The sequence below is a fragment of the Centropristis striata genome, chromosome 8 (assembly GCF_030273125.1).
Source record: "Centropristis striata isolate RG_2023a ecotype Rhode Island chromosome 8, C.striata_1.0, whole genome shotgun sequence".
In the NCBI taxonomy this organism is placed as follows: Eukaryota; Metazoa; Chordata; class Actinopteri; order Perciformes; family Serranidae; genus Centropristis; species Centropristis striata.
In genome coordinates this window covers 25,649,787-25,676,470 of record NC_081524.1, presented here as the reverse complement: position 1 = coordinate 25,676,470, position 26,684 = coordinate 25,649,787, and the positions used below count along the sequence as shown (strand labels likewise).

General features: G+C 37.7%; 2 protein-coding genes across 2 annotated transcripts; one reads left to right on the top strand and one right to left on the bottom strand.

Moving 5' to 3' along the window:
• Window positions 1-185: 185 nt before the first annotated feature.
• On the bottom strand, window positions 186-8,797 carry rbm42 (RNA binding motif protein 42). Its single transcript, XM_059338273.1, has 12 exons — window positions 8,443-8,797; window positions 8,172-8,228; window positions 6,504-6,639; window positions 6,263-6,332; window positions 5,635-5,697; window positions 4,806-4,954; window positions 3,763-3,927; window positions 3,260-3,394; window positions 2,995-3,112; window positions 2,663-2,760; window positions 620-716; window positions 186-423 (listed from the first exon to the last, which is right to left on the bottom strand). The coding sequence occupies exons 2-12, from the start codon at window positions 8,225-8,227 to the stop codon at window positions 311-313; spliced, it is 1,200 nt and encodes a 399-aa protein (XP_059194256.1). The 5' UTR covers window position 8,228; window positions 8,443-8,797; the 3' UTR covers window positions 186-310.
• A 3,455-nt stretch (window positions 8,798-12,252) lies between these two features.
• LOC131976439 (aldehyde dehydrogenase, mitochondrial-like) lies at window positions 12,253-26,291 on the top strand. Its single transcript, XM_059339474.1, has 13 exons — window positions 12,253-12,431; window positions 15,323-15,427; window positions 16,482-16,622; window positions 17,435-17,514; window positions 17,922-18,033; window positions 20,389-20,517; window positions 22,033-22,146; window positions 22,276-22,378; window positions 23,441-23,625; window positions 24,020-24,184; window positions 24,592-24,749; window positions 25,087-25,201; window positions 26,050-26,291. The coding sequence occupies exons 1-13, from the start codon at window positions 12,315-12,317 to the stop codon at window positions 26,080-26,082; spliced, it is 1,557 nt and encodes a 518-aa protein (XP_059195457.1). The 5' UTR covers window positions 12,253-12,314; the 3' UTR covers window positions 26,083-26,291.
• Window positions 26,292-26,684: the final 393 nt, after the last annotated feature.

Genomic DNA, 26,684 nt, shown 5'->3' with positions numbered 1-26,684 from the left:
GTCAACTGTCGAGCTAGCATTAATAGCTGTGGCAATAACACTTTGGCTTAGAATGAACTCATGTTTCCTGGCTTATCTCTCCTCTGGAAGCCTCCTCCCTCCTCCGAGCCATTTAAGAAATTGGGAGTTCCTTCAAAATGACGGGTCTCGGTCAGGTGATTAAGGAGAGAAGAGTCGACAAGGGACACAGAGGAAGTCATGGTTTTATTTAAGAAAGAAAAAAAGTATTAACACCTGTACAATATCAGTACAACTCCTGATTGGACAAACCAAAATCAGACCACTGGGGAGCTAAAAACACACAGTCCAATTATCTGAGGCCCAGTTTCTTCTTCTCCTTCTGTTTCTTGCGTACCACTTCCATGTTGCGGTCCTTCCACATGCTCTTCCTCAGTTTGATAGGACGACTGCCAACATATTTCCCTGCACAAACACAGACAACAAGTGTACAAGTCAAACTTACATCCTGGCAAACAAATGTGAAGGCAGAAAATCCAGGGTTTTCATTAGAAATTGAAAGTCACCAACTCAATTTCTACATCTAGGACCATCCAATCAGCATCAAAAGTATGCACTTGCAAAAGCATAAACTTTTAAATGTTGAAATGTGTAGACTGACCGTTCATCTCCCTCATGGCTCTAACGTAGTCATTTGGATCTTTGAAGCTGACGAAACCATAGCCTTTGGTCTTTCCTGTACGTTTGTCTCTCACCACCTGATGACAACAATTCAAATTTCATTTGTCCACACAGTACACACAACTGTTAAGACAAAACACATTTACTCTCCATAAAACACTAATTTTATGTGGAAGACTATTATTGGGTTGAAAGTTCAGAAAAAAGCTATTAAGTGGATGTTGAGTTCAGATTGATTGGATCTCTAACAGTTTAAATCCATGTTCATTTCGGTTAATGTGACCAGGTTGGAACAGTGTTAACACTGTTGAATAAATTTTTATCCAAATAGTCGAGTCAATTCTTTTTATACAGCACAATATTACAGACTTTCCTCAGAGCTTTACTATCTGTACAGCATACGACACCATCTGTCTTTCAACCCTCACTTCAGATAAAGGAAAAAAACTGCTAAAAAAAAACCTTAACTGGGAAAAAAGAAGAAACCTCTAGAAGAGCAACATTATAGGGATCCACTAAAGAACAGACAGACGGACAATAGATCATGTGTGTACAGAAATACTAACAAAAACTGCTGTCTGTTGTTACATGGTGGATGTAGATCCACTTATGTGGATATGCTGTGATGGAATTGACCAAAATGGTTAATCTAATGTCTCAGATTAGTCAATAAAATACATTAACAAAAGTCCCCTTCAGACTGCGTTTCCACAGAAGTCCCGACATACTGCCGTAACAAGCCCTGCCGGCTTTTCACCTTGAGACATTCATGATTCTGCGATGGCATAATATCGGCGTCCATTCACTCTGCGGTCCGGCATCGCTTAAGAAAGTAGGGGAGCCTTACTTCACAGGCAGCGCACACATGCACGAAATGAAGCTAATCTTTTTTTTTACTTGCATCTTAGCCGAAAGAAAGACTAGACAAATTCTTCTGAAGCGACACAGGTTCTTTTAGCAGGGCTGAAATGTGTTTCTATGCGGATAACTGGGATGCATGCAATGAAAGTACGTCATTTTTCACATCTGAATACTGACAGGCATGTATTGAAGAGGAAATCTACAGTTTAGATAACTGTGGAGCTGCACAGTAGCACAGTAAAGTATGTATGTGCCGCGGCAGGATGTGAACAGTAAGCAAAGTCCATTTGTTTACAACAAGCACTGGACACTTTGTGTACAGTAAGAGACGGCAGCAGCAGTGAATTCAAAACAATGATGGTGGATGATATGCACGTCATGTTGTTTCTCACTGTAGAAATTCCACATACTCAAGCAGAGTTGTTCTGCATTTTGCTGAACATGATTCAATTACTGTGGGACTCAAGTGAGAGGCGTGTTTCCCATGTTACGTAACATATTTTATGCCTTGCTGGTTCGCATTGATCCCGCCTTGAACAGTCTCACTAATTTGACACCTCTGTTCCTACGTGAAGGCGTTACAGAGCTGGGATCACTTGGTAGGCCTGTGACGATAACACATTTTTTTAGGACGATATATTTTCCCGGAAACTATCACAATAAACCATAGTATTGTTGTATCGATGTTGTTTCAGTTTTATAACGATATTTGGGCATAATAAGTACATCCTTTTCCACAGCAATGAATTTTGAAATCTGAAGAATATTAAACATTGGAATATAAATGTGGAAAAGAAATATTATAATATCCTAGATAAATAAAACAAATAAAATAGACTTTCAGGCTCTGTTAACAAAAAATTGCAATGAGATAAACATTATGTATTATATTATTTTAGTATAAAAATAACATAAACAGCTGGAATGGCTGCTTGGGAATATAGTTTTTTTTAGCAATTCATACTGCCTGTCAAACATTTGCAGAATTACTTTAAACACAACATAAAAAAAGTACAAAAAGTCACGCATGTAAACAACAATATATTGAGTCCAGAAAAAAACAATCATGTCAATCATGTAAATTGTAGATGGTTTTACAGTTTTGGTGTCTAAAAAGTATTACTGGGGGTAAATAAACCAAATGCACAGGAAAACAGCCAACCTTAGCTTTGAGGAAAGATGGGTATCTGCTGAAGGCTCTGGCCAGGATGTCATCATTCACCTCATTACCAAGATCACCACAGAATATACGGAAATCATCTGCAACCAGGACAGAAAACAGGATTAGAAATGTTGTTGCAGTTTTAATTTTGGAGACATTCAGCAGCTCTATGTTGATGCTATGAAGGAGGCAGCAGGAGCTGAGCTAAGTGATCCAACACCTGTGTAGTCATAGAATTGCATTCAGCCATCATCAACCAAAACTAAAGCCTTGGAAACAGAACAGCACTGCATAATATGTATCAGTCATTTGGTCCCAGCAGCAGTTTGTACCTGAATCCCACTCTAACAGACTGGCATCCTCCCAGCTGGTCCCTGCTGCAGTACGGATGCACTTCTTCACCTTCTCCGACTTTGACTTCTTTTTATCCTCTGAAGTACTTTCCACAGGCTGGAACACACAGACACACGATGATATCTTTTTCTAATATGTGTAACAATATTTGTGAGGTGCTGACCAAATAAAAAGTCCAGAGGAACAGCAGGTATGGATATTTCCCACCTATGGCTATCTATAAAACCTTCCTAAAGCCTGTACCTCAGTGTGGGGGGGCTCGGGCTCAGGCATGCTGGGTCCAATGACGGCGCTGCTGTCTTCACTCTCCTTCTTGTCCAGTAGACCAGCTGCCATCACCGCTGCCTGCTGCTCTGCAACCCGCGCTGCCAGCTCCTCCTGAAAGATCCACATCATACATATTCAGGACAGCTGCATACCTCCACATGTGCCCCACCTTGCTTCAGATTTAGTATTAGGACACATTTCTCCTTCCCCACACTACTAATACATACCATTGTTAGCTTTAAAGTGTAGTTTTCCCTCTAGTCCTCTAATATTTACTTTGAAAATACATTCACCATATGATTAAAAAACAAAAACACCAAAACACAAAAGAACCCCTCTGTTCATGTTGTGATGCAGTCGTGTTCAAACAAAAATAAAACAGAAAAATATAAAACAGCATAAAGAGACAGACCAGCACAGAAGAAACTTTGATAATACTTTAGAGTATTTTGTAAGATATCTAATCAATATGGAAATACCATTCTGGCTTGTCTCTGAGCCCTAACATCCACTCTTTTATGGCTGGCAGGGGCAGGGGGAGCGGAGTACACGGTCGGTGCTGCCTGGATGATCGACGGAGTCTGTTTGATGGGAGTCGGGCCTCCCTGTCTTGAGGGCGGGGCCATTGAGACCATATCACGGACCTGAGTGAGACACACAGAGGCACAAGGTAGGTTACAAGATGATTGATGTGTGAAATAATATTCAGCAGTGGTGTCGACACAAAAGAGAAATTAGGTTGACCCAAGTATTATATGTATTAATATGACAGTCAGACAGAGCTGTGCTCTGGACTGGTTTGGTACGTTGGCTCAACACCACTGGGTGGATATCGTGCTAATACTGTCTGCTTAGGTTTAGGTTTATTTATTTGCACAGTTATAATAACATAAAATGAAAAAGATAACAAATAATGTTAAGTACAGGGAGAGGCAGAAAACCCATATGGGCTTATTTAAAGCCTCCACCTAAAATTTCATAATTTCATAGTTATAAGAAAGTAATAACAAACTGATACTAGAAAAACATATGTATAACATCAACAAGTTATAATGACAATAACAAAATAAAAACAAAAACAAAAATATGAACATGACATAAAAGTGTATTTCTGTGTGAATTAGAATTTTAAAACAGTAGTTAAATGGGCTTTTAGACATCTTTGGTACATTTTCATAGAGAAGGAGTTCTTTGCCAGATGGGAAAAGGTATTCTATAATTTAGTCCCCCTTAACTGAACAATAAATTGACCTCTGCATGTAAGAAATCTTTGAGGATGAAGATCTAAAGACTGACGTGTTAGATAAGAGTCAACCTGAGAATTAAAATTAAAATAAGTCTTAAAGTGCTCTGGAAAGTTCTCATGATCTGAATATACCTTTTATTAAATAAAAACACAGAGACGTTGATGTCATGAACAGTAAGTATCTGAAGGTTTAGATGAGGCATGTGATCCAGATCGGGTTGCCATCCTAAAAAAACGTTTCTGAAGAACCAAAACGCTGCTTCTCTGAGCTCTGACCTGAGGTGCAGGGGCCATGTGCTGAATGGATGGAGAAGCACCCTGAGGTGCCTGCATAGAAGGAGGGAGCATCATGGGAGGAGGTGGTGGAGGCCGAGGCAGAGGAGGTGCTATTGGAGGTCCACGCATCATCGGCAGCCTCTGACCAACTACCAACACAGTGACAGGATATTAACATGTGTATGAACACCATTGATAGGCCTGTCACGATAACACATTGTTTAGGACGATATATTTACACGATAAATGATAGTATTGTTGTATCGATGTTGTTTTAGTTTTGCAACGATATTAGAGCATAATAAGTGCATCCTTTTCCACAACAATGAATTTTTTAAATCCCGAGAATATCAAACATTGGAATAGAAATGTGGAAAATAAAAATGTAAATATCCTAGATAAATAAAACATAAATAAATAAATAAACTACAACCAAAACAAATAAAATAGACTTTCAGGCTCTGTTAACAAAACATTGCACTGAGATAAACATTATGTATTATATTATTTTATTGTTAAAATAGCATATAAACAGCTGGAAAGGCTGCTTGGGAATATAGTTTTTTTCAGCAATTCTTACTGCCTGTCAAACATTTGCAGAATTACTTCAAACACAACACAAAAAAAAGCACAAAAAGTCACGCATGTATACAACAATATATTGAGTCCAGAAAAAAACTATCGTGTCCATTTTTATATATTGAACGATAAGTCGATATAGTAATTATCATGACAGGCCTATTCATTGACTATCAAGAATTTAAAATCACCTAGAACATCTCAGCTGAAATAATTTAAAGAACAAATACTGATCCAGTGGTAACCTTACCCGGTCTTTGCAAGATATGGGGGACAAACGCAGGTCTCAGCATGGGAGGACGTACAGGAGGGCCTGGGACAGACACAAGTCACACGGTGAGTGGAAACAGCACAGTATGACAGCAGGATGGGGTTCAGCCAGGCCGTGAGCCCCCTGGATGTTTCCTTTGGTTGGTTGGTTGGTTGGTTTGATTGGTCTACCAAAAATATTAGTCTTCCCTGCCTCTGAGCTGTATCAATGCTCAATACATCCTTTCTTTTAAAAAGGTGCAAATATTTTCTTCCCTTTATTTGAGAAAAAAAAAAAAGACTACACATTGAGTACAATCTTTTCAAGAAACAAAATGACTGATGTATGCATACGCAAGTACAAGAGTATTTTGTTACATTTTAAGTAAAATATAAAAGTCATTTTTGAGAAAAACTGAGTAGCATATAGTTACATTTATATGTCTTCCAGCTTTATTGGCAATACTGTGATTGTATTGAGCCATGAACCTAAAATGATGTATAGTACCAAATGCTTTGACATTATCATTACACCTCAACTTTACTTTAGATGGCTTTGAATGACGATATAGTATAGAGTACTACTGCAAAACCCAAGTTAGTGTATGCATGTGAGGCTTTGTGTTCACCTGGTCCTGCAAAGACAGGAGGTGGAGGACCCACAAAACTAGCAGCTCTGGCTTCTAACGTCTGCTGGACCTGAGAGGGAGGAAGAAAAACAGCAAAAAGAGAGAGATAGAAGATAGGGTAAATCATTTACACAAAGCGTATTTTGCCATTAAGACAAAGAAGAATATTTGTTAGTGTACATTCAGGACTCTACAGTCTGATAGTACATCACTATCCAGTTACTATTAGAATAATACAAACCTGTCGGTAAGTGTTGGTGCCTATAATGGCTCGCATTACTGGAACTGTTGGGACAGAGAGAGCCAAAGGTACTGCCTCCATATCCGGTGGACTTCCCGATATTGGAACTGGACCACCAAGGACCTCCTGCTCAAAACTACAGCAACAGAGGTATATAGACAGATTGGTATTCATACCAGGGATAACAACATTTACAATTTCCTTGAACACTTCTCTAGCTGATTCCTTTCTGGAATCAGGTAGGTACAGCTGTGCAGCAGTGTGTGACTAACAGAGACCCTGCCACCCCTGTTGTGGGGCTTCATAATGGTACCCTGGTGCTACTTTCTGCGCTTTGGGGCGCCAGTCGCCCCCATTTACTTCTGTTTCTTTTTTTCCTTATTCCCTACTTATCCAAACTACACCCCAGACTGACTGTTAAGTACAAGTACAAGTAAGACATACAGAGACAGACAGACAGACACACTACGCAAACAACATATACACACCAACTCACACAAGACCTTAAAACTAGTAACTGTAAGACAGGTTAAACCTGATATCAGGGCATTAGTGGTGACAAACACATTGAACTTTCTTCATGGTTTCTTATGCTTTTTTTTTTTTTTTTTAAATAATTTCAATATTATTTCGGTCTCTAGACAATATATAAAAAAGGTAATGTTTTTTTTCCTCAACTACAGTCTTCCTTGTGGCTCCTCTAGGGTACATTCATTCTGTTTCATACAAACACAAAATGTTCAGGGAAGCATACATGTCTAAAAAAAATTGCAGAAATATGCACCACACTGACCTTGAATATTGTGAAAATTTTATTCAGTTTTGGATTCCCCAAGTGAAATAATATTATTATATATAAATCAGTACACCAGGTCGAATATCAGTTGTGTATCATTCACCCTAAAAGCTTAACATGACAAGACGCTGGGACAAAAAATGTCTTGTGGTTTGATCAGCAGATCAACTTGTTGTAATCTGTTCATGTCTCAATGTAGCTTATTGATACAGGTACATCTAAAAAAAATAGAATATCATGAAAAAGGTAAATATTTTTTGTCAATCATTTCAGAAAGTGAAACTCATACATTAGATTCATTACACATAGAGTGAAATATTTCAAGCCTGTTTTTCTTGTAATTTTGATGATTGGTGATGGAAGGTGAGAGACACCAGACACCAGCAGATGACCTGAACGCTGCTGTCAAGGCTGACCACCTCCATGCCACGCCGTATTAATGCAGTAAGAAGCATGACATTTTGGTTTAAAATATCCTTTTTCTTTATTGATCTTATGTAACATTCTAATTTTCTGAGACACTGAATTTTTCATTTTCATTATCTGTAAGCCATGATTATCAAAATTACAAGAAATACAGGCTTGAAATATTTCACTCTATGTATAATACATTTATATATTATATACGAGTTTCACTTTCTGAAATAATTGACAAAAAATAATGAACATTTTCACGATATTCTAATTTTTTTAGATGCAACTCTAGTACATACAATGCACCTTGTGTTAACAGTAACCTAGTGGTCCTATCTACTCCCCTCTATGTCCACCTACAGTATCATTGCCAGTGTTGCTGTGTAGCACCTAGGACAAGCTAAAAACGTAATTTTTGTGTGTTTTGGGTGAACTGGTCCTTTAAAACAGTTACTCACAGAGCCATCTCAGCCTCCATCTCCTTCAAACGCTCCTCTCCTGATTTGAGCGCCATGCTGTGAAACAGAAACATTGGTCAAAGACCAGCCAAACAATGCGTCAATGTACCTAACATGTGCTATTTAGGATGAAAATAAAACGTCCCATTACTGCTTTTAACTAAAGGTATCAGTATTAGAAGCTGGGACTGTGCATCACAAGGTTTTGTAGTGGCAAGTTATTTGAATGGTCACAATAGGAACGTACAATTAATAAAATTAATGCACTTACCTTAATCTATGTTTATGACACAGTCGATGTGAACCTCTTGCTGAGTCAGTTGACTTAACACGCTATATAACCTTTTAACTGAGCTAACGTAAGCTAACTAAGCTAGCAGTGAAGCTAGCTCTACTGTAGCAACCAGCTAACCGCGAATGTTAAAGCTAACCGCTGTAGAATTATCTTACTGATTTTTGCCCGACTGCTAGTAAACCTAGTTACCTACTAGGTATAAATAGATTTAATTAAAAAAGAATGCAGTAGCTGCTGATCGAGTTGGGTTTCTGCTTTTCCTTCTTCTTCTTCTTTGGTGTTTAATTCTTGTTCTTCTTCGTTTGAGTTCTTTTTGGCGGTTGGCAGACCAACGTACAGGTGCATTACTGCCACCTACTGGACTGGACCAATTAATGTTGGTCTGCTGTTCTTGCACTGAAAAAAAATCACAATAAGTGGTTATTTTTTCATTTGCTTCAAACCTTTTGTATTCCTATATATACTGTTATACATGCATTTGAGCATGAAATATGTTAAGTTACCGCACTGTAAACATATTTAAAATTGCAGTTTCATCATATCTGGTTAAGTGCACGGTCCTATATGTGACCCTGTGGTAGTGTCGATGAAAAACTACTTATAATTACAAAGTTTGTATAATCGTCTCCCTTTTATCTCCCTTTTCCAATAATGGTTCCACTGATTATTTCTTTCCATATTAGACTTTTCCCCTCTGCTTTTGATAATTTTACTTTCATTTATTTTCATTTACTGCTTTGTCTGCTTTTTCCTTTTCTATTAACCCTGGATGAGCTGGAACCCACATGACCACTATTTCCCTCCCCCTCTCAATCTTCTTCTTCTTCTTCTTGGCGATGAAGAAAAGTTAAGCCTGCACAAAGCCAAAAAATAAAGACTTTGTACACAAGTTGTGTTAAAACGATACACAAATCGGGCCTTTGCAATAAATCAGTGTGTGTGGACTGAGAAGCTGGGTGGGCTGAGACCACAGTGGGGAACATTGTACAAACCTCCTTTAAAAGAGAGAGTTCGAGATCTCCAATGGAATGCAGGTTTTATTTGTGGAGGTAGACAAAAAAGACAGAAAAAGAGGGTGGACTCTTACGCTGTGACCCTGTGGAGGTACAACATGAAGGCCAGACTGAAGCTGGATTTCTGCTTCCACAGGGTCACAGGAAATTTAGATGTTTTTGCACTACAATGGGCTCATAAAGAGCTTTTGTGCCAGGTGATCAGTGGAGAACTGGAATTTGCATCATTTTTCAAACAGATTTTTGATTAAGTAACCGTTTGTTTTGTTCTGTGCCAACTGTAAATAAAGTGCTGTTCAAAAATCAAAAATTCTTCTTGTTCTTCTTGTTCTTCTTCTTCTTCTTCTTCTTCTTCTTCTTGAAGGTGGTTGGCCAGTGTATCATTACCGCCACCTTCTGTTTAGGAATTTGGAACAGTGATTAGATCCCAACTATTAGGATAATGATTAATCCTGTTTGTCTGATAAAATGTTATCAAAAGAGAGTGTACTGTTTGCTCCACTGTTCTCTCCATTAATGTTTTATATGAATAGTATTCCAATCTAATCGAGTCTACGTAAACTAGCCTAAATACTCCTCACGTTAACCAGTTGGATGCTTTTCTATTAACTTCAGTGTTGTGCAGTATTGCAACTCTTCTCCTTCTTTACCTCACAGTAGCCCCTTGACCTTTGATTTGCTAAATGGGACATTATGATAGTGTTCTTTTTATTTGCTGATAAGTCAGCATTACAACATTATTACTTATCTATTTGACTGGAGTGTGTACCAGAAGATTGAACATGACTATGCGTTTTCTATAATGACTTCCAGATAAGATTTTCTAATCTTATGTTAAGTTTGGCTTGATGAAATGCTAAAATGGGTAGTTGGTTGCTGCAGAAACTCATATAAGTGGCAATCCTGTAGTTTATATGAACCTGCTAGAGCTCAGTCATGTACCACAGTCGCCATCTTGTGATCCTTTATGGTAACACTTTAGATTTACTGCTTCACCTCTTTTGCCCTGCCAACATGCTATAATCCTGTGTTTCATTGAAACAATAAGCCATTTATTTTCCCAGCATGAAAACAGGAAGGGTATCCGGATTAGTACATCTTATAAATGAGAGCTTGTTTGTGACCTTTGTTCTCCTCTACAAAAATATAACATACCTAAACTTTATTTCTAATTAGGGGTGGGCGATATAGCCCTTAAAGAATATCACAATATCTCAGGCTACTTTTTGCAATAATGAAGTTCTTGATGATATTACAAAATACTGGAAAATATATAGACATTATGATTTTTTTAGTCTGTATAAATGAATAAAAATAGTTTTTTTCCACAAAAGCCCCCATTTGCTGGCCTCTTGCAAATTCTAATGCCACTATTCCATCATATACACTGATCCTAATCATTGCATATTGCATCTATTATTTTGATAATAAGCTAACCGTTTCTTGTACCAATGACTGCTGATTTATTATATTCCTCTTCCACTATTCCATGTACAAAATAAAATAACGTAATACGCAAATGTATTTGTAAAGAGGACTTTATATAACTTCAAAGCCTGAAAGACCAGTCAGACATATAAAGGCAGTGTATTACATAGGCCTAACTCTTAACAGTAGTGTATGTGGAGATCAGGTGGCCAGTGATGCTACAGTAAACAGTACAGTAGATATTTTTTTCTGGTAGGTATAGCCCACGGCTGTGAAACGTGTGAAGCATAAACATTATCAAGTAGGCCTATATCACTGTGGTCAAGTGAGGCCTCATTCGCTTCTCAGTAGTCAAACCTATATTGTGATTTTTATGGTAAATTCATTGAAACTGCTCGGAGCAAGCTGCTATGAAGGATAAACACTTAACTGTCATTCTTTCTCACTTTTTTCAGTATAAAACTACCCACAGAGAGAAGATGAAGTATTAACTTTACATGAACACGCCACGTGAAATAATTAAATTGCATAAATATCATGCAATTAATATATATATATATATATATATATATATATATATATATATATATATATATATATATATATATATTTATAATGAAATTAAAATGTCTTTTTCCAGTCAGTAATTCCACTTCAGGTACATTCCACAGGACCTCAGGTATCTTATCACAAACGTATTGAACGTTTCACTTTGGGAATTCATAATAAAATGCCCTTGGATATTTACTGTACAGTAAAATATTACATTATATTAAAAAATAATTAAAATTGAACTAACAATAATAATAATAATTCATTTTATTTGATAGGGCGCCTTTCAAGGCACTCAAGGTCGCCTTACAGCAAGGATAAAACTATATATATATATATATATATATATATATATATATATATATACAATATTATTAAAATGTCTATTTCCAGTCACTAATTCCACTTCAGGTATCTTCTCACAAACCTACAGAACTTTTCACTTTACAGTAAAGTGTTTATCCTTCATGTCAGTTCGCTTTGAGCAGTTTCAATGAATTTACCATAAATATCACAATACGGGCGCACTACATTATATAGAGACGGCTGGTTTGACTGCGGAGAAGCGAATGACGCCTCATTTGACTGCAGTCCTATATCTGAGTCATTTATGTGGGCCATTCATATCAGTGTATAATTGCATCGTTCAGTTAAATAAATGAATACATCGATCAATATTAATTTTGGTATCTAGAAGATTACAATCCATTTCCCAACAGTAGTCCACGTGACACTGGTCAGACGGGCCCCTGGGGTTGTGACGTCACGGCGGTGGAGGTCTAGCTCTAATCTTGCTGAACTTGACTGCACACAGCAGGTTTGTTTGTGCTGCGTTACAGTGCAGGAAGGAGAATCATGCTACGTACCGTGATTTCTCGGGCTATTCCCAGACTGAGCACACCGGCGGTGTGTCACTTCTCTGCGGCCGCTATCCCTGCACCCAGCACCCAACCCGAGGTCCACTACAACAAGGTAACGATACACACAGCCACGATTATTGCATTTAGTTCGACATGACTCTGGACATTGGCCAACTGCGCAATCAACAAGTAGCCCCGTGCTCATACAGAGGAGCGTCTGTGCTGTTAGCAGTGCTCGTGCTCGTGTCGGAGTAGCGGTTCAAGGTTTGGTTAAATACGAGCTGAGGTCCAGACTGCAAGATACAAACTTTCTATTGGATTGACGGTAGTTGTGCTGATATGGGGGGCTGCTGCTGGCTTGTTTAAGAGACGTCTGAAGTGGAGTACATTACAAAGACATTTCCAGTGGTGGAAGAAGTATTCAGATCAATAAAAGTACTAATACCACACTGTGAAATTACTTCACTACAAGTAAAAGTCCTGCATTCAGAACTTACTGAAGTAAAAGTACAAAAGTATCAGCATCAAAATGTACTTAAAGTATCAAAAGTAAAAGTACTCGTTATGCAGAATGACCCCACTCAGATTGTTTTATATATTCTAAATGTATCTGAGATGCATTTATATAAGCATTGTTTTAATTTTCAAGGTAGAGCTAATTTAAACTACTTAATATACTGTTATGAGTTTTAATTTCAAAAAGTCTAATAACTTTAAATTGATCATATATGTTATGTTAAATCTCCACCTGGAACGTAACTAAAGCTGTCAGCTAAATGTAGTGGAGTAAAAAGTACAATATTTACCTCAAAATGTAGTGGAGTAGAAGTATAAAGTTACATAAAATGGAAATACTTAAGTAAAGTACAAGCACCGTACTTGAGTAAATGTGCTTAGTTACATTTCACCACTGCAAATGTCTTTGTAGAATGTAATCTGCAAACTCCCATTGAGTCATTCCTACTTAGAAGAGATACGTTTCACGCAGTGACCTGAGGTTACAGCTTCAATCATTAACTGTGTGTCCTCGTGATTAGAGTTCATGCGTGGATTGGTATTGACTGTTTGCGATGTTTACAGACTTTGCTTTTCTGTGACCGCAAACTTCTGCTTTTAGTTCTTGTCAGGAACGTTTCTGGTCACATCATATTTTTCTCATAGCTGAAGTTCAGTCTGTCAGTTTAGGTAGTTTTGGTTTTTGGTTTGCTTGGTTTTGGTTTTCAAATGTATTTTTTGCGTTTTGATCATCACAAGCTGAGTGCCATATTTTCCCATTATATTAAAGATAAGGCAGACATATTTACAGCTGATATCTCCAACATTTGGCAACTCCGACAAACAGTCTGGATTGATAAAGAGCTCTACAGGTAAGAGGAAACATGTGTCAATAAGTTTGTAGTGAACTGTCCCTTGAACACGTGATGCTGAACCAGCGGCATTATGTGGCATTATGGACCTCAGTGTGACTGCACTGCCTGCTTTACGCCCCTGACCTAGACCATGTATTGTTTGGTATAATATACAGTACCACACCTTAAAACAACAAGTGAGCTACATAAGGGTGTATCAGCTCTTCAGAAACTAGTGGAAAGAAACTGTGGTTTGAAAGAGCGAGGACAAAACATGAGCAGGCTGGCTGGTGTCTGTGACAAAGTTTTGTACTTTCCTTTTGCAGTGGTGTGAGGTGTAAATCAGCAGAGGCCCCACGATATGATTTTATCCCGATACTTGAGTCACGATACGATATTATTGCGATTTTAAGCATTTTGTGATATGGTGAGTTTTGATACAATATATTGCAATTTAACTGTTTTCCTACATTTTGTGTCCATATCATTAAATTCAATCAAGAATTGTTTTGTCCAATAAGAGAAAATTCTCAGTCTATTCATCTCACTTCAGTCTTTTTATTTCTTCACACTGAGAGTCAAACCCACAGACTGACCAACAAAGTATTCAGTCAAACTGAACTGAACTGATATCAAACGACAACACCCCACACACACACACACACACACACACACCTCTAATACACACTCTGAATTACCTCCATCAAGGATGGTTTGTTTGTTTCTGTCTGTTTGTTAGCAGTAGTACAGAAAAAAAATTGAAAATGCAATTTCTGAAGAAATTGTGATGGGAATGCTGAATAGCTGATGCTACGCTGCCATGCCGACCTGAAGGTGTCAGAAGAATGTGAAGTAGTAGGAACAAAAATGTGAAGTAGTAGGGGTTGAAAAATGGGTATTTGCTTGACTTATTATGAACGTCATTGAAAGGTTGAGTAATACCAGTAATGTATACAAATGTGGCATGTTTTCAAGTTCATTGAAGAGCTTAAAAGTGTCAGATAAAGTTGAAGAAGAAGGAAAAGTGCTAAATCATTGTTGAGTAGAACACAATGGTAGTATGGAGGTCCCAAAACAGCTCAAGAGCAGTGTTCCAATCAGAAACAGACAAATAAAATCTACTCAGCTGTCGTGCTCTTCTACTATGCATGGATATATGTGTGTGTTCTTTTTTCCTGAAACACTCTGCTGCCCAGAGAGCAGCTTCTGCATCAGGTGGAGGATCAGGCCTGGCTCAAGACCACTTCAGTGGTGGCCATGAGAGCCAGGCTAGACCTGCTCTTTAACCCAACCCACACATTTTTATCTTTCTGATCTGGCCTTGAACTGGCAACTTATGAGTCTCAAAGCAGCTTTTTTTGCTTTTGGGTCACCAAGTTATGTATGTTTACTGTTAATACTTACCCCTAAGCAGTAGAGGTACAACAGTTGTGATTTAAGAAATATCTCACCATGCAGATATCTAAGGTTTGTTTTTGCCAAATCATTATCCTTGTTGCAGAGAGACTTTTTTGTTGTGCGCTACATGATTTTTCAGTATTGTGATATTCACAAATGAAATCCAGTTCATCTGAGAGAAAATGCATTGTTTTTGTAGCTTATACCACAGAGGAATGCAGCTTTTGTAATGATGCTTTTTTTTTTAACGTTTCAGCTGTTCATCAACAACCAGTGGCAGGATGCAGTGAGTGGGAAAACCTTCCCTACCATCAACCCAGCAACTGGAGAAGTCATCTGTCAAGTTGCAGAGGCTGATGGGGTAAACAAACTCTGATACATACACACTGTGACGGCATTTGTGGTTAACATCTACTGGAACTAGAAAATAACATTAAACTGAAATTGAACTCCATAGGTCCAAATTAAATTACAGATTGAATTGAATTAAAATCAGTTTTAGTAAAGCCTGTTTAGCATAAGACACTCTCTGTCCTTTGACCGTGGCATCTTACAAGGAGAAAATAACTTTTTATGTTAGACAGCAGCACTAACCGCACTAACACAAGTCATGTCTTGCTTTGCTGCCTGAATAAGCTCCCAAACAAATATTCACTGGGGAAAATGTGTGGGAGGAAAAACATTGCTTATCTTGCAGTTCATGTGAAGGTTCCAACAGATCTTGTCTCTCCAGGAAATCACTGAATAAACAACTTCCACCTAGGAACGTCAGAGCTATGAGGTGTTGACTCAGACGTTGTGTGCTTAACTATATTATAAATATTAATTTACAAAAATCAACCGAAGTGTATTATACTTTTGATATTTTTTATTACTTTTTTTAACCTCTCCAGTAGGGCTGGGTGATATGGACCAAAAGTCATATCCCGATATATATTATATATTATCACAAAGTGAGAGCAAATGTTCAGTCAAAGTAAAATATGACATGTCACAAGTAGTTTTATTGAAACCATTTATTTAAGTGAACATAAATACTGCATAACAACAGGAGTACCTTTTTAAAAAAAAAAAAAAAAAACAAAGCTCCATAAAGTGCACATTTAAATAAAAAAAATCTTAAATAAAAATAGCCTATGAAATAAAATAGGCCAGTATTTTTCCCGAAATAAATATATTTTTATGAGAAAAGAATAATAAGCAGCATTTATATATAAAGAAAGAAGAAATGTTTAACTATGTCGATGTTTGCGATATGGTCCAATTCCAGATCACACTTAAAAATATATTTATATAACTTTTATATCGATATATTGCCCAGCCCTACTCTCCAGCAAAGAGACATTTTCACATAAATGTTTCCTTTAAATGAACCAACTCATCCAGTTAATCATGTTGTGGTGTGATGTTTCCAGGCTGATGTGGACAAGGCGGTGAAAGCAGCACGTGATGCCTTTAGGTTGGGCTCACCATGGCGGCGGATGGACGCCTCTCATCGTGGTCTGCTACTCCACCGATTGGCCGATGCCATTGAGAGGGATGCTGCCTACCTTGCTGTAAGTTATTATTGAATATCAAAACCAAAAAAGACTAGTTTCATCAAATATCCCAGGATAGACCAGCACAGACACACACTATGCACTCATCAAATTTCTGCTATAATATTTCTATAATTCTATAATATATGCTATATTTTCTTTCGGTCATCTCTTTCAAAACTATCTCTCTTTTTGCACATCATCTTGAGAACAAAGAAGGGTGGAGAATTAGAACAAACTTGTGCCAAGAAGCAATTTATTCTTGTGCTTTGTTTTGAATAAGAACGCTTATGTAAGTAGAAATGGCTTTAATGTCTACTGTAAGATTTTTTTTAAGGACATGTGTGCAATTGCACACTGGAAAAGGCATAGCTGGAGCATTTTCCCTGTGCTGGATGTATTCTGAATAACAATCTGATTTTAGAGGTGGAGTAGTGACACACAGAGACAAAGAACATGTTAATAATGATAAGTAGGAGACCAGATTCATAAGAAAATTTCTGACCTTGAAGAAAGACAAATACAAACAACATTTGTATTTTAATGTTATTGTTTACATACATTTTGTTGAGACAGTCTACGACAGGAAAACCGATATATGGATGTGTAATTTATTTTCTATGTTCTATCTGTATGTTAGTGTAACACTTGGATTGTCTCTTCTGAACTAACCCAACTTGAATGGGCCTGCCTGTTAGCAAACCTGTAGATGACCTAGATGACCTATTTTGTTTATTTTCTCGGACATTTAAAACGCATCATATCACATAATATTGCACAATTTAAATTCAATGTTGATCATGGTGTGTAACATTGCATTGTGTCTACAGGAGCTGGAGACCATCGACAATGGGAAGCCATACGCTGTTTCCTACACTGTGGATCTGCCCACTGTGGTGAAATGTTTGAGGTAAAAATCATACAACACAGGCTTTTATGGCATTTTGAAGCGTTAGTGTGCCTTTGTAGCGAAGCAGAAAGTTTACGTTTAAGTCTGTTACTTGTCTTGTAAGACATGAGTAAGATGGAGTGACTCTACTTTAAACTTTGATGTAAACACAGTTATGGTCTGAACCTTTTTTACACTGTTTCTCTATACAAGGCCAATATAGCAAAATAGTTTCTTGTACCTGACAAGTTTCGGCTACCTTGCCTCTGTAGCCTTCATCAGAGGTGTCACGTGATGTTGGTGTGACGTCGTCTGTGATGTGTTATATGGAGTTTTCCACCCCACCTGATCCCAACATCAGTGTAAAAAAGTATATCAGTAGGCCTAATGAACCTCTTCAAGATATGGTCTGAACCTGTTGTGTTCAGGTACTACGCAGGTTGGGCTGACAAATGGGAGGGAAAGACCATCCCCATCGATGGAGATTTTTTCTGCTACACCAGACATGAACCCATTGGAGTCTGTGGACAGATCATACCGGTGAGGGGGGTTTGGGGGGTGGGGAAGGCAGGGAGACAAAAATATAGTACAGGCTGTTTAATGAAAATAAAGATGCAAAATATGAAAAGAGTGGAAATGCATATAGCTAGACTGACTGACCAGTCTAGTTGTCCCAGATGCACATCGAGAGAGTGGCTGGAGAAGGTCTTCATAGTTCTTAATCGCTCCATTATAAACCTTAAGTCAGATTTTGATGCATATCAAATTTGTTATGTGTTATGCGTATATAAAATTGTCATATAAAGACACTGTTCCCTGTACATCTGTGCTGTAATTGTGTACACCCTATAGTTGGATGTATTCATACCATAATTAGCCACATTCTGTGGAGTTCAGCTAAGCTAATTAACTTTTTTTTCACTTTACTTCACAATTTTTATTCTGTCTTTTTCCTTCTAATCAAAATATTTGAACAATCTAGAATTCGGTTTGCTGGGAACAAGAAGGATGAGAGATTGAACTAATTCTAATCTATACTGCTTATAATAATTATAATAAAAATACATTTGATTTATATAGCGCTTTTAAAGGTACTCGTAGTTGCTTTACACAATACAAATACACAGAAATGAAAGAGTTTATGAGTTCAGGTCTTGTAAGCTGTCTTGAAAAGGTTTTGAGTTGATTTTTGAAGGAGTGGAGTGAGTCTGAATTTCAGATGAGAGTAGGGAGGGAGTTCCAGAGGTATTATAAATATTTGTGATAAGACCCTGAAGTTGTGCAGGGATTTGCAGAAGTATGCTAATGCTAATGCTAATGCTAATGATCTTAACCTTGCATTGAGTTGCTTCCATGTCCATACAGTAAACTTGTCAGAGACAGAATGTCAACAGCAGCTGTCAGATAATGTCTGCTCTGCTCAAGAACATTTCCAGCATACTTACAAGTCATTGTTGCACAAGACATTGTTTTGAAAAAGGCCTCAACTGAAAAAAATCAAGAGTGCAGACTAGAGCTCAAGTTGAAGAGAAGAGGAATGGGTCATATGAGGCCATGTCATTCTAAACCGACTGGGCGGTCTGGGAAACCATCCAGCTCACAGGCAAAGATAGGACTGTGTGCAGTTTGAAACACTTTTTAATCCTTTGGGTTATACATTTGACGTTTTGTCCTCCTGCAAACTGTCACTGCTGTTTCACTCAAGAATCAAAGCAGAAGCTTGTGCCATCAGACTTTTTGCAGTTCTTTTAATGCTACTTATACATCAGAAGATTTTGAAAAGATTTGTTAAAGACTCCTGGAAAACTATCAGCTCACATCTAAAGACAAGTGTTTAGAGTTTTTAGTCCCAGTCTAGTCTCACACTGAGATTTTAGACAGATTGTGAATCTTGCAGGGTCACTATTTGCAAGACTACAACTAGGTTCTTTTAGCATTTTTTTCCTGCCATGCATTTTTTCCCCCATCATGCTCTTGGTATACTCTAATGTATGCAGAGGTTTGTGTTGTAAAACAACAACAACAAAAAGAGGAGAAAACACCACAAAATGCCCCTCACAAAGCTGAAAAGGGTTTCTGTTTTTCTGACATGAAAAGTTAACTATTTTACAGTAAAAATAGATATAAGGAAGAATAAAGGAAAGGAAAATTTAGAAATGAATTAATGATATACATTTATGTACTATTTAATTGTAATTTGCTTAATTGAACAATTATATTTATCAGCCCTATCAACTTTCATTTAGTTAATCATACATTAATCATCAATTATTTATCATTTATGTATACATTTATTTATACATTTTAACTGGGTCTCCTTACTGTTCTCTTTACTAAGAAACAGCGCCCCCAAAAATCCAGCTTGTGGCCGTAAATATATGACATCTCTATATTTTTATTTAGGACTGAGCTTACTAGCATTATTGTGATGTTACTTTTTCCTGTCAAAGTGGTTTTACTGCTGGTCTGGAACCGGGGACTTTCCCCCTGCTCATATATTGGTTGTTAATTGTGTTACGTCACTGAGACTTGAGATAATATCAAACACGTTTGGTATGATCACAAACCCAAGACTAGGAAATGACTGATATGAAACAGTGCAGATTACTACCTTAAACTTAACGACTCCAATAAAACTCCTAAATTTACTAAAGACTTTCATTTTTTAGTGTGGGACTGTGAAAATCTTTTGGTGTAAGCCCAGCATAAGTCGTGCTTTGACAGGTCTATCAGATTTAGGACAGAAACAGCTCTGACTTGTGAATTTGCTGGAGCTAGCTGGAAATCGAGCCAAACAGAAAAGGCTTGCTTGAATCAGTGTGTCACTCAGACTTCAGTGGTAGTGAATGGAAACATACTTTCACTCCTAATGTTTCTCTCCTTCTCTTCCTGCAGTGGAACTTCCCTCTGCTGATGCAGGCCTGGAAGCTTGGCCCTGCTCTGGCGACTGGTAACACTGTGGTGATGAAAGTTGCAGAGCAAACACCACTCACAGCACTCTATGTAGCCAGCCTGATCAAAGAGGTACTTAATCATTAACACACCATCAGTTAACATTGTCAGAAGAAAGAAATATTTAGATCACAGCTGGGATGTCTTTAAATAATAATAATAAAATAATCTTCTAGCTTTTTGGGCATTATCTATAGCAATAATTATGGTCCAAAATGATGTGAAATTGCTTAGTTTTAAGTAGGGCTGGGCGATATGGACCAAAAGTCATATCCCGATATATTTAGGCTGAATATCGATTTACGATATATATCCCGATATTTTTTATCTCGAAGTGAGAGCAAATGTTCAGTCAAAGTCAAAGCCAAATATGACATGTCACAAGTAGTTTTATTGAAACTGTTTATTTAAGTGAACATAAATACTGTATAACAGGGGTACCTTTTTAGAAAAACAAAAAACCCCAGCTCCATTAAGTGCACATTTAAATAAAAAAAAGTCTTAAATAAAAATAGCCTATGAAATAAAATAGGCCAATTTTTTCCTGAAATAAATATATGAGAAAAGAATAACGAACATTACAAAAGAACTAAATATAACAAACCCTAGTAAGGGCAGCATTTATATATAAAGAAAGAAAGAAAAAATGAACTATATCGATATGTGATATGGTCTAATTCCATATCACATTTAAAAATATATCGATATATATATATTTTTATATCAATTTTATATATATATATATATATATATATATATATATATATATATATATATATATATATATATATATATATTTTTTTTTTTTTTTTTTTAAGTGAAAATTAGAACCCTCCACAAACATGAAGAAGTTGAACATTGAGACCGATTTGTGGTGCTGGAGAGGTAGAACGAGGGCTTCCTGCAGGTTCCACCAGTTAACATCAACAGCAAAATAATGTATGATTAAAGTATGGTGGTATTTTGTACATGCTGTGGGTGGATGTTGATGTTCTGTGTATTTTCCTGCTTTTTGGACCTTTGGCACTTGTCTGTACTCACTGTGCTTTTTAAAGAAGGAGAACTATCAGAACATGTTAAACTATGTAAAATCTGGTGGGACCAGGTTTTATTTCTCCTAAAACACTATCAACACTGCTCACCATGCACCATCCTTCAAAGCTGTATAGGGATGTTGGGATATACTGACTGTACTGCGTTTTTGTGTAGAACTTAAAAGATGTTTGTTTGCACCTGCAGCTGTTCGAGGCATTTATTTCTCCAAGATTATTTGCACTGAGCTTTTTATCTTCCTCTCTTAAATCCTGCATCCACACTGTAAAAAGTATGTGCCACAAACAAGCAAAATGTTTAGAAATGATTAGTGGCAACAGCTTGGAAGGATGGTGCATGGTGTGCAGGGATGATAGTGTTGTAGGAGGAATAAAATACCTAGAAAAAAAACAGTCTGACCTTAAAACAAGTTAAAATATATAAGCAATGGAGCTTCAGGAGCTCCACATGAAGGTTGCTGAAACATTTTGTCTTTTAATTACCCGTGCAACTAAAGAGCTTTAGCAATAAGTGGCCCCTTGATTCTGTTTCCAGGTAGGTTTTCCTGAAGGTGTTGTCAATATCTTGCCTGGCATGGGACCATCAGCTGGTGCTGCCATTGCAAAGCACATGGATGTGGACAAGTTGGCCTTCACTGGATCCACAGAGGTAGGACTATTCAGTTTTTTTTCCCTTTAGCTATTGTTTGCAGGACAATAACATAAAATAGTTTTATAGCACTAACTTCTCCTACTGTAAAATCATACCACCTTGTTTTCTCCTATCTGTGTCCATCAGGTGGGTCATCTCATCCAGCAGGCCTCAGGCAACAGTAACCTGAAGAAAGTTACTCTGGAGCTGGGAGGAAAGAGTCCTAATATCATCCTGTCTGATGCCAACAGTATGTGTTCTGGCTCTTTCTTTATACTCTCTCTGTGTGTGTGTGTGTGTGTGTGTGTGTGTGTGTGTGTGTGTGTGTGTGTGTGCGTGTGCGTGTGCGTGTGTGTGTGTGTGCTTTATAGATGTAAAGAGCAGGTTCACTGAGGTATCTTGATTTTATCTCTGTTAGGAATATACACAGATAAAGGGCCTTTCTTTCATTTTTATCGCAAATGTAGAACGTGTTTCTCAACATTGTAATGGCATCGTGATGATGGATTTGTTCTTGTTTGTTCTGCATTTATGAGCTGAGATAAACACACCCTCCATTTAAACAAAAGGCTCACCTTTATGACTCCCCTGATTTGCTTCTTTGCTCCAGCTATAAACATGTTGTTTAAACACTCTGAGCATTAAAATACAAATGCTACAAAACTAAAGAAATGTATGACTTCCACACCCGACCATCTTAGGCCACATTTATACATAGCAGGGTATTTAGAGAAACAAATATTTCCCCCCCTCTGTAAAAATTACATCGTGCGCACATCATTTTCAAAAAAGTCATTTACATCAACCCGCATAAATACGCCATCGAGCGCCATTATAACTATGCCAAACCTATGGGCGGGAGTGTAGGGAGAAGGATAAAGCCATGCAAGCCAATCAGAATCCTCAGAATCAACAACAACGAATGAGCGAACATGAGCGACTTCCTGTTCCTTTCAAAACAACTAATATGGCGCGAGGTTCGTTCGTGTGGACGCACATAGAATAAGCGTGATAACCTAAAACCCCGTTTCTGCCAGTTGACACGACAACACATGGAGTTTTCCAAATTCTTCACTTTGCCCGGAGTTTTTAGAAATAATCGTTTTCTGTGATTAAAACGGGGTTTTCGTGTAAATGAGAGGCCAAACCGCATGGAAATATCTGCGTTTTCCCTCCGTGTAAACGGGGCCTGAGGAGCATGTGAATGGCACATTGGCCTTGGCGAAGGTCTGCGCTCTCTGAGTTCCATTTTAGTTTATAAGAATACTTTGATGGTGATGGTTAAGGTTGTGTTTGTCATTCCCTCATTCAGTGGAAGATGCAGTGGAGCAGTCCCACTTTGCTCTGTTCTTCAACCAAGGCCAGTGTTGCTGCGCTGGCTCTCGAACCTTCGTCCAAGCAGATATCTACGATGAGTTTGTGGAGCGGAGTGTTGAGCGAGCCAAGAGACGAGTTGTGGGAAACCCTTTTGACTTAAAGACCGAGCAGGGCCCTCAGGTAACTCACTGTTACACACTGTTGCACGCAGTGACGTTATTTATTATCACAACACACACCCAGGGTAGCAAAACTATCAATTATCTCTCTTTTCTAAAGAGCAAACCTCCTCGACAGTTCATTATACTAACATTTATATGGAACTTTATTAGCCAGGATTATTTGCTTTTTTTATGACGAATGTTTCATTAATTTAACATTTTCTGAGACAAACAATAAGGAAATAAACATACATGCTTACATACACCTGCCTACACACACATAGAACAAAAAACTTCACAAAGCTCTAATTGTGCTCACTAATAACAATCCCTGTCGTGTAGTCTTTCCTAACTGTAGTGTGCTGGGCTCCTGCAGAGTGTGAGTGCTGTTCTCTCTGTGATCACCTGTCCAGGTAGATCAGGAGCAGTTCAACAAGATTCTAGGCTACATCAGCAGCGGGAAGAGAGAGGGAGCCAAGCTGATGTGTGGAGGAGGAGTGGCTGCAGACAGAGGATACTTCATCCAGCCGACTGTGTTTGGAGACGTCCAGGACAACATGACCATTGCCAGGGAGGAGGTAGGAGAGGATGCAAGATTATAAGATATTATAAGAAGATAATAGTGCTGCTGCATCTCACACATATTACCAAGGCACAAACCCTCTGTGGTCACCTCTCCAAACACATGGCATCTATCTTTCACATTCAGCTTGACCTCCTGTTAAGTCCTGAAGGGAAACAGTTATTTCTGGAGTGACACACAGTCCTGGGAAATGCGCCAAAACTTTAGATTGCTAAGGTGCATCCTCTCTTCTCAAATACTAGCCTATAATACTATTGTTTAAAACAACCTAAATGAAAATAATCAAAAACAAGTCGTGATAAGATGTTTTGCTTTTTGTGTCTTCTGTAATTTATGGATGGAAGTCTTGGTCTTGAAACTTTTTTTTGTTTTGTTTGTTTTCTGTCATGTCTCCTTTTGCAGATCTTTGGTCCAGTGATGCAGATTTTGAAGTTTAAAACACTGGAAGAGGTGGTGACGAGAGCCAACGATACTAAATATGGTCTCGCAGCCGCCGTGTTTACTAAGGACATCGATAAGGCCAACTATGTCTCCAACGGGCTACGTGCTGGCACAGTCTGGTAGGAGTCAGTATTATTACTAAAAGTGTGCAAACATTAGTCTCTAAGCTGCAGGTATCCATGGAGAATTAAAGCTCTCGTTAATATTTACAGGGAAACTCACAGCATGAGTTTGTTTCACTCCCATCAGCTATGATATTACATTTTATTCATCACACAGGTCTGAAAAAATGTGGCACAAGTAAGCAGAATGTAACAAGTCCAGTACGCCAAAATGTCAAACTATGTTTCTTATTATTTTACAGTACTACAGATCACACGATCCAAAAAGTCTCACTGCTACCTTATTTATACTGCGCGTGTGTGTTTATTTGTGTTTATTTGTGTTCCCCCACAGGATTAACTGCTATGATGTGTTTGGGGCTCAGGCTCCGTTCGGAGGATACAAGGCCTCTGGTAACGGCAGGGAGCTGGGAGAGTATGGCCTGGACAACTACACAGAAGTCAAAACGGTAAATACATAATATATATATACTATCAAAAACATAATACATTTTAAGCTCATCAGATGAGTCGCTCTGAATCATGACCAGTGATGCCGTTACTCTAATCGGACTACTTTTTCAGTAACAAGTAGTCTAACGCGTTACTATATCCAAACCAGTAATCAGATTAGAGTTTCTTATCCAAGTCACTGTGTATTACTATTTTTGTCATTTTCCTCAGTAAAAAATATATATTGGCTTTCTTCTTGAGTCTCGGGGTGACGTAGGCTACGTGACAAATCCTGTTTCCTCATGAGGTCGACTCATGTGTAGTAGGCTAACGCCACACAAAACGTAAACAATGGAGGGAGGAGAGAAATACGTGTTTTCCAGCTGGAAATACAGCCATTCCTTTGACTTTGTGTCAGCGAAAGATGGCAACATAAAGGTTTGTTGTACACTCTGTGCTAGCGACAAAGTGTTATCTACCTTCGGCAGCTGCTGAATGTAACATGTAATAAATGTAATAAAGTAACTTGTAATCTAACTTAGTTACTTTTAAAAGGTGTAATCAGTAATCAGTTTCCTTTTTCAAAGTAACTGTGGCAACACTGATCATGGCCTCACAAAGCACTTCCTGTCAGTAAGCAAAGCTAATGCTGACTTGCTACTATATAGAAATGTTAATCATCATTAGGTTGGTTATATTTGACTTTAAGTAGGATAGCACTAATGTACAGTCTAAGCGACATGGGACACTTTTACAGATGTGAGTTTTATGTCTGCTTTGTAAATAAGATGCATAACAACATATAGTACATATTGATAACCCTGACATCCCTGAGAGTAAGCCATCTTTGTGTCTGTGTTGTCAGGTTACCATGAAGGTACCACAGAAGAATTCTTAGACGTGTGCAGTGAGCCCAGCCAGCTGCTGTTCTGCTGCCAAACAGGACAAACCCGCTGACCAGAAGTAATCCAGTTCATTAGAGCACTTTGTCTCCCTTTTTGCTGTGAAAATATCCACATTCTAAATATCTTTAACACCTGATTCAATGTAATGTGTTGGTAATCTGTGGGCGTTCACATTTATACAGTTTCATAATAAATGCTTTTGCTTTGTTTGCATTGCAGCTTTGTGTTTTCATATATCTTATTTCAATAAAAACATTTAGGGACAAGCAATGTCAATACATTTGTTTAAATTACAAGTTTTTTTTCAGTATTGATCTTGTGCACATCTATCTTGATTGCTAATGTTAAAAATTGTCTATAAATATTTCAATAAAGGGCATTTATTTCCAATACCTCCAATACTCAAGTACTGGACTTAAAGTGCAATTTTGAGGTACTTTTATGTACATTTTATGTAACTTTATACTTCTACTCCACTACATTTTGAGGCAAATATTGTACTTTTTACTCCTCTACATTTAGCTGACAGCTTGAATTACATTTCAGGTCAAGATTTAAAATGAAAAACATGATACATTTAAAAGTATTACCCATT